General features: G+C 39.7%; 1 protein-coding gene across 1 annotated transcript; it reads right to left on the bottom strand.

The window, feature by feature from the left end:
* Positions 1–529: 529 nt before the first annotated feature.
* On the bottom strand, positions 530–11,215 carry LOC136682477 (CMRF35-like molecule 5). Its single transcript, XM_066658910.1, has 6 exons — positions 11,080–11,215; positions 10,610–10,945; positions 9,910–9,996; positions 8,167–8,230; positions 1,625–1,668; positions 530–896 (listed from the first exon to the last, which is right to left on the bottom strand). Exons 1-5 carry the CDS (start codon positions 11,123–11,125, stop codon positions 1,629–1,631), a joined length of 573 nt encoding a protein of 190 aa, XP_066515007.1. The 5' UTR covers positions 11,126–11,215; the 3' UTR covers positions 530–896; positions 1,625–1,628.
* Between the last annotated feature and the right edge of the window lie 154 nt (positions 11,216–11,369).

The raw sequence follows: 11,369 nt of genomic DNA, 5'->3' as shown, positions 1-11,369 counted from the left end.
AAAACGTAATACAACATTCTTAAACCTTTACACTGCGGCATAAGAATATATTCTAAGCCTGCATTAATACTGAAAAATAAAATAAAACACACAATACATCATACAAACACCAACTTAGATTATATTCAGGGTTCTGTTATGAAAATGGAAGTAAAATATGTACGAGATCAGAGAATATAATATTGATTCAACTACATTTTAGTACTTGACTCTTTATGCTCAGTTGTGCCAGGCCTGTGTAAATACTAAGAGATAAAACAACACTAACATTAACAGATTTTAATTTCATGAAAAGGTCAAGGCCAGACCCTTATAATTAACAGCAGAATATGTGCAATTACATTTTATAGTAGAGTTATATACACAAGCTTTAATAAAACAAACCTGAGATATTGGATTACTCACATTAGAAGATTATTCATGGAATTTCCAGATATTGTTCTTATATTGTGTACATTTTCTCTGTGCTGATAAATTATTTTTCTGGAATTATGATATTTTATTGAAACAACCAAAATAATCTGCCAAAAAATAATTCAAAATACTCTTTTTTTAATAAAAATACTCAAATCAAGTCAATCATGTGCTGAAAATAACACTTTTCAACAATTAATATTAAATATACCAATTAGATTCACTCCATTTTCACAGAGCTGTTTTCACAGTGTGTGACTGTGTTCACTTGGGGACACTGCAGAGTAAACAGTGGAGCTGAGGGGCTGTTGTGGACCTTGCTGTGATGGGGTTGGAGTGCTGTATATGAATAAATCAGGAGGTTCAATAGTGGAGTAAAGTGGAGTATTAGTAGAATCTGTTGTAGAGTAGATCTTATTCGCCATGGACCCAGCCCCAGGCTTCTGCTCCCTCTCCTCAAGCTCCTGATAGATCCTGTCATCCTGAGGAAACACACCCATCAGTTCTACTGTAAATCATCCCCCAACACAATTGTGTATCACAACTTTGTCTGTTTTTATTTTCTCATTTGGAACACTCCAGCTGGCCTTTTACACTGTGAGCTCAGTGAATGTATTTTGAAACATGTTGTAAGCAGCAGATGTGGAATAAGTGTATAGTAAATTCACACTACACCAGTAATAAGAGGGTGATGTCTCGGCCTGCTCTCACTTCCTAAATAGTTGACACTAAAGACCATTCACAGAATTCACACAATATGTTTTATCTGATGTGAATTTCTGACACTAACCCTGTTTACAAAATCAGATCTAATCCCTGTACAAATAACACAAAACATACCCAGACCATCCTGAACCTAACTGTAAGCTCCAGAAGAAAAGAAATATTCTCACACAAGTGTTTATGTGATGCTTCATATTCATAACAGAGGGGTTTTGTGGTTTTAGTGAAACAGCGCCACCAGTGGAAGTGAAGTGCTATGGGAGCAATCCAATGTCACTTCTAGCCACAGTTTCTGAACTGAGTAAATATTCATTGAGTCAAATTGCAAAGTGACCCTGCTATAATTTAATAAATAGAGTCATTTCTTGTTTTATATTTTATTTCAGATTTTATTGGTTGGTTTTTCAGCTGTTGGTGTTGATGTGTCCTGAGTTTTGGGTTCAGTGTTGGTGCATCACTAACGTAAGTGTTAACTTAAAGCACTTACCATTTCAGGGTCGGCCGGCACTGCACTCAGAGGGATCGACTTGTCTAGAGAAAGAACACAATCCAGAAGAGTAATATTTCAGTCAAGATGCTGAATGAACTACAGACCACTAGAGCTAGAAACTACAAATCCCAATCCACAACAGTTAGGAAAGGAAGTGTGATGCTGATAAATGCAGAGAGTAGTGATTAATATTTCCAGAATCCCTGAATCAGTTGATGCTGACAGTGTATTTCCTTCAATCACACACTGCACTTGAACTGCTGGCTCAGTCACTGGGGATTTAATTTAGAAACTGAAGACCCTCGACTCTTGCTCATAAAGGACTAGGCCTATCCTGGAAACTGTTTCATACCTCAGCATGGTGACTTCACCCATGACACCATTACATAGTTAGTCTTTTTATTTTGACTGTGGAGAATGACACATCAGTGTTGTGGATTTGTATTTGAATGCTTTTATAAATGAGTGTTACACACTGTGAACTGTGAAACAGAAGATATTAGGAATGTGTGAAAAAGCAAAAGAGAAAGAACACAATCCAGTCCCTATATAAACAGAGCAGGAGTCTGGTTCACATGGCTGGCAGTGATCTCCATCAGGGCTGCCCATTGTCACCTGTTCAAAATGCGGTCACCCTAACTTGCAGTGCCCAGCTGTGTAGCTTTTGTTGTGTGGGTCGTGGATAATGTGCTCTGTTCAGGTGCTGAGCTGGTGGTCGGACAGTGCTCAGCTAGAAAACCAATCAGAACGCTGTCGGTTTCCTCATGAAGGCGCCACCTGGACCTGCTGCTGCACGGAGTTGAGGACAGCACAGTGGAGTAATTTATTTATTTAAGATTTATCACGGACAATTTCTTTATCATTATTTCTACCGTGCGTCCATGAGACTGTAAGTGATACGTTAATGTTGTTTACTCAGTTTAGCATTGATGATCACTGCTTTAGTTAGTGGAAAGAGAAAGAGAATCAAGCTAGTGTCTGTTAGTCACTCGGTGCATCTGTCGTGGCAGGACGGTGCTTTGTGCGCTGTTAGAGAGGTAGCCTCTGTGTGATTAATGCGACATAGCGACGCGTGTATTCTTAAATGGACAGTATCCTATTTAGCACTCTAGTAATTGTAATAGTTACTTCTGTATTTCTAACGTCAGTAATTTACTAATACAGATAATCTTTATCTGCAGCAGTTAAGCTTTTGTAGAGAGTGGTTAAAACTCTATTTGTTGTTATTGTCAGATTGTTACACGCCTTGCATTAGATTCTAATTCAGGATTACATTATTCTGTGATGTGCACATTTCCACATATTTGTTTATTGCACTGATTGATACTTGTGTATAGTCTGTTTATTTCTGTTCATAGAAACCACAGGTTTAGATTTAATTGCAAAGATTTCAAGCTGAAATTGAGTGGCATAAGAGTGTGTTAATAAACCAACAGTTTGGAAAGTGACATCTTCCTGTTCTTGTCAGACACCCTGAGGTGATTACTAAATAACGTTGACTAATGGAGAAGACAAAGTGAGGTCAGTATTTGGCAAGATCTGAGGTTTAACAGTGGAGATGAATGTATAAAGTGTTACAAATGTATTAACAACATAATTATGAACTATTAATAAAGATATTTAAATTCTTTTATAAATATTTCTAAGTGTAGTCTTATTATAAAGTTGTACCGTGTGATGGAAATTTGTTTATAGAAATTATTTATAATCAATAGAGATATTTAATCAGCAATGACCACGCATGCTTGTGTAAACTGAAATTGTTTTATTCCTAATTCTCTGTGTGAGACAGCACACTTATGTTTGTGTGTGTTTCAAATAACATATCGACACTTTCCCTTCAATTACAAGTGGTGATTAAACCCTGTGTAAAGGAAAATAAAAAAGTACCTGTGGGGAGCCCACAAGCGGTGATCAAATATTTGAAAAAAAAAAAAAAAAGTGAAGGGGCAAAACTAAACCAGTGTCTCAGTGTGTCCCTTTTCCAGCCAATCCTGACCTCGATGCCGCCCCGCGGAAAAGAACCGCACCAGAGAACAACCAAGCCACAGCAGCACCTGAGCAAGTGGCAATGCAACCACCTCCACTCACCGGAGCACCAGGCCACAGTGGACCGACATCCAGCACCCGGCCCCTATGTCAATCTGCAGCGGGAAATCTAAGTGTTGGACAGAGAGCAGGAGAGAATCGGCTTTCACTCTCCACCCGTCTCCGCCCGAACCCGAACCAAAACGTCAGGCAGAACTGAAGGGGGAGACCAATTCCCTCCCCGCCCTCCGGAAACCCGACCAACCAAGGACAGGTGATAGCCTTGCTCCAGAACCCAGAGCGGCTCTTTCCCCATGGTAGAAGTGGCTGGCCCAGAAGAACCCCTGTTAGTACGATGGTATAAGCAAGTTGCGACCCCCCCCCCCCCACCCACCAACGTTTCACGTGAAGGAGACAAAGGAAGAGGACAAAGGAGGGGTCGAGGGCAACGCAGAGCAATTTGGAAGAGGATTTGCAGGCAATGGACCAGCTTTCCAGCCAAACGTGTTTCAGAGAGATATATGGGTGACAGATGTGGCAAACAGGTACATTTTGTCAGAGACTGCCTGGAGCAATATGCTCAGGAGGAAGAAAAGCCAGAAACAGCACACTGCGAGAAGTGATGGGCGGCGGAGAGGCAGGACGCGCTGAGATGGGACGCACTGACACAGTGAAAAGGGAAGTACTCTCTTCTTCTCAAAACTTAAGTTAACTGCCTGACTACATAATTACTATAAATCTGCAGATCAGATAATGTTATAGAAACTAATGATAAAAAAAAAATAAATAATGGGGATTTTATTGATAGACCATGCGAAGTATTTATTAGGGAAAAATATGAAAATGCTTCTATTCTATGTGTAGATCTATGTGCTGATCTGAAATATGTGATTTCAAGGGATTACCTAAGACTGAATGGAATCCCCCAGAGCTCTGGTATAAATATATATATATATATATGCATTTAGCATGACGTATAGATTTATTTATATAGACTGTATGCAAACATGTCTATATAAATAAAAATAATAATAAAAAAAATAAATAAATAAAAATCCCCTATTTTGCCGCGTAGAGGCCACTGCACGACAAAAAAGGGGGATTCATTTGATAAGGTGATTCGGTTGAGTCGCTGATTTGAATCAGATTGAATTACTTAGTTGATTCATTGAGGTGACAATTTGATTCACTTGAACCTTACATTTGAGTCATTGGTTTGATTCAGATTGAATCACTGAGTTGATTCATTGAGGTGACAATTTGATTCACTTGAACCTTACATTTGAGTCATTGGTTTGATTCAGATTGAATCACTGAGTTGATTCATTGAGGTGACAATTTGATTCACTTGAACCTTACATTTGAGTCATTGGTTTGATTCAGATTGAATCACTGAGTTGATTCATTGAGGTGACAATTTGATTCACTTGAACCTTACATTTGTTTCATTTAAGTTTATGATACTTTGTTTCAAATTTCAACTTGTTGAAATTGATTCATTAATTATCCTCAAATTTGTTGAGTTTGGTGATGGTTTGATTGACTTTTATTCTAAATATTTGAAATTTAAAATTATTATTAACAATGAGATTCATTTTATCCTCAGTGTGATTAATGGTTACCGGTTATTGATATGAATTGAGTCATTATTGATTTCAGCCAACCAATTTGCTTAATATAAGATCTGATTTAACATGTTTTAGAACATGTGATAACTGAGAAATCAATATCACATTTTGATTAATAAATTTATATCACATTTATTAGATACGAATGTGTGTGAAACCCCATGAAACCTGACCTGGCATGGGATAATTATAAACTCATGTAGCTAAACACACAACTTTCACAGCTCCGGTCGCCACCACACAACTTCCTGTAACAGATCAAGAGAAACCCACTCTGCAGGATATTCAATCCACTGCCACTGGAGCAGAGCGAGCTCAGTGGTCCAAATCAGGGTGCATTAAGCAAAACAATGTATGGATACACACTGCAACAAACAGACCATGTCTCCCAAAAACATACATGAAAGGGTTAATTGCTATTGCTCATGGGAAAAGTCACATGAGCAAGGGAAGGATGATAAATATGATAGCCAGACATTGGTATGCACCCGGACTCTCTACACTCACCCAAAATTTTTGTTCAGCATGCCTCAGGTGTGCACAAAACACACACATGCACAAACAACCACTGTCGAAACAACCTGTAGGTCACCCCCCAGCGACAGAGCCATTCCATTGGCATATTTATTTTGTGGAGCTAACACCAGCAAAAGAGAAGCAGTTTCTCCTGGTCTGTGTATGCATGTTCAGTAAATGGTTTGAAGCTTTTCCTATAGGTATTCAAGATGGCGAGGCAGTAGCCAAAACATTCCTCAGAGAAATAATCCCCAAATGGGACCTGCCACAATGCGTCTCGAGTGATAATGGCACTCCATTTGTACATACAGGCCTAATTAGTCTAACTAAGTACCTAGAAATAGACATGCCACCACCCCGCCAATGCTGGGTCAGTAGAAAGGGTTAATGGAACCATTAAAAATGGTCTTGCAAAATGACACAACAAAAAGGCCTTAATTGGGTTAAGTGCCTCCCTCTGGTCCTCTGGCAAAGCAGAACCAGACCACAGAAAAGATCTGGTCTTAGTGCCTTTGAGATAGTGTTTGGCAGGCCTCCCAACACCGGGTTAGGTCCACGTCCACTTGATAATCAGTTGCTTGACCCACTCTCTCACAACGTATTGCGTCTCGAGACGTTTCTGCCCATATCTAAGCAGGTGAAAGCAGTGCTGCCGCAACCAGCCGACCAGCCCTTCCACGACCACAAGCCAGGTGACTGGGTGTTGATACGAGACCTCCGCAGACGAAGGTGGAACCAACCCAAGTGGACTGGACCACACCAGGTGCTCCTAGTGACCCACACAGCCGTGAAATTAAAAGGACGAGGGACGTGTGTACATCATACTCACTGCAAGAAGGCTCCAACCTCACCCGAAGAAACAACAACTTGAAGAGTGATAATAATGGTCAACCCCAAAAGGACGAGAACGTGAACGAAACTTTGTGTCATCGCGTTCAAGCGAGATACCAGCTCCTGCAGATCACAAAGAACTCTAAACCTGATGAAGTAGATAAAGACCTGGGGCTGGAACATTTGTTTGATGAAGATAATCTGTAAAAATGATTGATTAAGAATCAAAGGAGGGAAATGTGATGGAAATTTGTTTATAGAAATGATTCATAATCAATAGAGATATTTTAATCAGCAATGACCACGCATGCTTGTTTAAACTGAAATTTTTTTATTCCTAATTCTCTGTGTGAGACAGCAGACTTATGTTTGTGTGTGTTTCAAATAACATATCGACACTTTCCATTCAATCAACTCCCTTTGTCTCCAGACCAAGGAGATAGAGGGGGAGGCACAGGCCACGTCTGGAAAGGTGTTAGAAATACAGGAGAGAGTGGAAAACAAATGGTGGGAAACTCCGAGTTTTGGGAACAGGATACAGTGAAAGATGACTGAAATGTTAAAGAGCGAACAGATGGTGAACTTCAAAGGGTTTTCCAGGTATAAAAATACGCAGATCAAAATTGGTCAGCAGAGAGGTGAAAAACAGCGTTGTGCGCACGTCCCTCTCTCACGTTAATTAATAAATGCTGTCTCACTTGATGCCGACTCAGAGACTCAAGAGCTGTCTTATTTTCTGTCATGATTTTCCAACACAACCGTGAGAAAATAGGAAGGCACTGTCTAAGCTTCACACTCACAAAACCAAAAGAGCATAGCGACTGTGGCGAAATCCACAGTTACCATGGCAACCACGATGACATCCCCTACTTTTACTTTAGTCTTGGTCACATGGTTTATATTTCACACACTTAAGAGAGGACATAATACCTCAACTACACGGGGGTAAACACACTTCACTGAAACAGTAGGAGTCCTTGGGTAATACGCCTAACACACAGCATTAACTTTAGTGCCATGATTAAACAACACATAAAAGATGAAAAAAAATCGAAAGCACAAAACAACACATAAGAGTCTTGGACACATTTTATAGCAGAAGTAGTGACACATTATTAATGCACTTGAGGAAACTGAGACTCCACATTAACTCACTCATAGCAGCAAACACAAATAGACACACACACACACACACACACACAAACACACACACAGTTGTGTGAGCATAAACACAGCCAGAGTACCAGACAGTCACATTGGAGCCTGGAGTCCAGTGGAAGGTTAGTTGTCTTCCTCAAGCACATTTTAGCTGTGGATGTTGAGAGAGGAGAAAGTTCTGTTTCTTTACTCTCCCCACCCTCTTCCTCTGACAGTTCAGGGTCAGCCCTTTAGTCCCAAGCCCACTTCTCTAAACCACAGCTGCCTAGTCTTTATGTTTAATTCAGTAGGGATGTTCACATGTTCATTTACAACAGTATTCACTGTGAGGGGTGAAACAGATGATATTAAGGATGTGTGAAAAAGCAAAGCACTGACCTGGTGGTGAATATTTGGTGTGGACCATGGTGTGGTTTTGGGGGTGGTCCTGGAAGAGGTTGAGCTTAGAACATTTGGGACAGAAGCAGAAAGAAACAGAGAGAGAGAGTGAAATAATACTCAGAGCTGTCTTTCACAGACCCACTCTCCAGTCCCTCGTCCCTGATTGTTCTCACTGTGCAGGAGATCATTCATCATACATGCAATGTCCCACCTCCTTATTCTTTAATAAATTATTGCAAATCTACAAGCCATTTTTGTTAGATAGTGAATTTGCTGTCACTATGTTTTTTTGTTTGTTTGTTTTTTTGGGGAGTTATCAGGTGTTAACTCCTTTTTAATGAACAAGGTGTTACTGTATTCTTCATTAGGGGTTAATGATGATCTGGTACAATATTATACAGTAAAACAGGGGAGTAACAGAAAACATGTAATGACCTTACGTATTTAGAATAAGAAATATATCTACTTGTATTCTAAGTTACCAGAAAGACAAAGAACTCCATTCAGTGCAAAGTATCTAACGGAACCAGGCACGGCGCTTCTAGTGAGACCTGACAGCCTCTTGCTTCAGGCTCTTTCTCTTCAATATCACATAAAGCCAAACAACAGAAAAGCTGTTCCAAAGCCTATTCCTCCATTAAAACAATATTGGTACTGGAGTATATAAATAAAGCTCTTAATAGCTGTGGAATTTATCATGGGAATATTGGGTCTTTTTCTTTCTTTCTTAAGAGACTTGTAACTGAAGGTCTGTTTACATACTTGTATAGTCTTTACACCTTTACAGCAAATGCTTTAAGCATTCAGGAGAGCTCATACATTCAGCTAGTTGTTACAGTAGAACACAACAGAATATTCTTCTTGATTCCTGGTGTGACTGCCATATTCACATTGTTTAAAAACATAAGAAAATGTAGCAGTATTCCAGAGTATTCAGAATACATTTCTCTCACTGAGTAATGTAACAGAATATGATATAAAATACATTTTACGCCATGTATTTTGTATTCTGTAATGGAACACATTATAAAAGTATCCCTCCTGACACTGATTACAGACAGTTAAACTTCAGCTACGTACAAACAGCAGTCTTTTCTCCTTCTCAAACATAGAGTTCCACCTTAAATGATGTGGCCCTTCTGAACATAAACCAGAGAACAGCGTTTCCCCACAGTTGTAGACATTCCCTTTAAGAAATGCATCTGAAACAGCAAAAATAAATCAGTTTTACCCAGATACAGCACCTGTTTCCCCCCCTCCACCGTCCTATACCTGAGCATGAGTAGTATTTTGGTGTTCTGTCAGAGATACTGGGTTCAGGGCTGTGTATAAACATCTTTTTCCATTGTGTAAACCGACCAGAGGGCAGTAAATGGTGAAGAAACCTTTTTATAAAAAGTGCATGGGATTAAAATCATGTACATGAAAGTTAAGCCCAAAGTTGAGGACTGTCCAGTAGGAATCTCCCTCAGTTCTGCTCCTATAAGATAAGACTTGATTTGGGGCTTAGGTTATCTGACTAAACTGAGAAATCCTGAATTGTGGAACACAGCTGGATCACAACAGAAGACACATCAGACACAGGAGCATTGGAGCTTCTCTCTAAATGGGGCATTTTCATAGACAGCTCCCCCTGGTGGTGACTGATCAACATGAGTGCATCTGTGTGTGCACACACACTACACACAATACACACAGACATAAAGGAACACAATGGAGTGTGAGAACAGAGTGCTGTACCTGGTGCTGTCTTCTTGGAAGTAGATTCTCTGGAGGTTGTGGCAGTTGTTGAGGTTTTTGCACTAGTCTCTGGAACTGATGAGTTCACTGCTTGTTCAAATGATGAAGATAAACATTTAATTAAATTTAATTTAATTTATGTGTAATTTTTTAGAGGGCAGTTGTGTATTTTTTTAAATGAAATATTTAAAGGATGTTGCAGATGAAGTTAGACTGATACTGCCCTCTAGTGGCTGTAGTGGGGAAAAGCCTGAAGTAATATATTACATTCCTTCTTCTTTAGGTTGAAGTAATCCTGTTTACTGTGTTTACTCTTAAACTATGAACAGACCTCACACAACAGACTTTATACCATCAACCTCCACTCACTGGACACTTTACTGTTGGTTCTCCAGTCGGGATCTCAGTTACATACCTTTCTGACATATGTAAATATATATATAATGTACACATTTTCATATTCAGTTTTGTGGTAAAATGCAGGCAACCCTTGGTCTGTTGAATTTCTGAATGATTCTCTACAGGGAACAGTGTGGTGTTTAAAGTTTCCTGCATATTTTAGTGCACAGTGTGTGTTTACTGTGCTGAGATGAACATAATAAAGAAATACATTCCTTAGAAATCCAACAAAACTTATCATTAGATTGGGGCCAAAATATGACAGTATTCCTAAAGCTGTAAAATCAGACTCATCACTCACCCAGTTTCACCAGTAACTGAATCTCAGTGTAGTCATCATGCACAGCTGCCTGTACTGCTCTCTTTATCGCACACCAGTACTTTCCTGCATCCTCTGTTCTCAGGTCAGTGATGGTGATGATGAAGACTCTGTTCACTGTGTGGTCTTTCAGAGAGAATCTCTGATCTTTAGCAGATTTAGAGTCAACAGGAATGTCTTTAGTACTCCAGGGTAAAGTAGAACATTCCCCTCTGCTGAGATACTTTGTGTAGGATTCATATCCAGACTCATAGGGACAGTGAATCTGAACTGAGTGTCCTCTGAGTCCAGTTACAGTTCTAACAGCATTGACTCCAGCTGTAAAACACAATCCACAACAATAAACATGAGCCAAACACACAGTGCAACATCCAACGCCCCCATGTCCATGGGAAGAAAGGCTGGATGTGACACTGCTGATAGAGCTGATGATTTAGAAGTGTGTTTCTTACCTGAAATCAGGTAGAGGCTGAAGATGAGGAGGAACTTTATGGTCATTTCAGCTTTGACCGGACTGAAAAAAGTATATATAAAATATTTAGGATTTTAAAAAGTCACCTTTCTTTCTCAGCTTCTGTTTGAGCGCTTATAGTTCAGCAGATCAGCACAGAGTGTACACCCACTTCCTTTTAACACCCACAGAGAGAGAGAGAGAGAGAGAGAGAGAGAGAGAGAGACACACACACACAGAGAGAGAGAGAGAGAGAGAGAGAGAGAGAGAGAGACACACACACACAGAGAG

The sequence above is a fragment of the Hoplias malabaricus genome, unplaced genomic scaffold (assembly GCF_029633855.1).
Source record: "Hoplias malabaricus isolate fHopMal1 unplaced genomic scaffold, fHopMal1.hap1 scaffold_172, whole genome shotgun sequence".
Lineage (NCBI taxonomy): Eukaryota > Metazoa > Chordata > Actinopteri > Characiformes > Erythrinidae > Hoplias > Hoplias malabaricus.
Note: the sequence above shows the minus strand (reverse complement) of the source record. Positions and strands in the feature narration are given on the sequence as shown.

What these genes read in the sequence shown, in the direction of transcription:
- LOC136682477 (XM_066658910.1), bottom strand. Translation starts at nt 11,125, where the DNA reads ATGACCATAAAGTTCCTCCTCATCTTCAGCCTCTACCTGATTTCAG. An exon ending in CAGCCTCTACCTGATTTCAG is followed by an intron (nt 10,946 to 11,079) that starts GTAAGAAACACA and finishes TGTGTTTTACAG; the next exon opens with CTGGAGTCAATGCTGTTAGA. An exon ending in TCAGTTACTGGTGAAACTGG is followed by an intron (nt 9,997 to 10,609) that starts GTGAGTGATGAG and finishes TTGAACAAGCAG; the next exon opens with TGAACTCATCAGTTCCAGAG.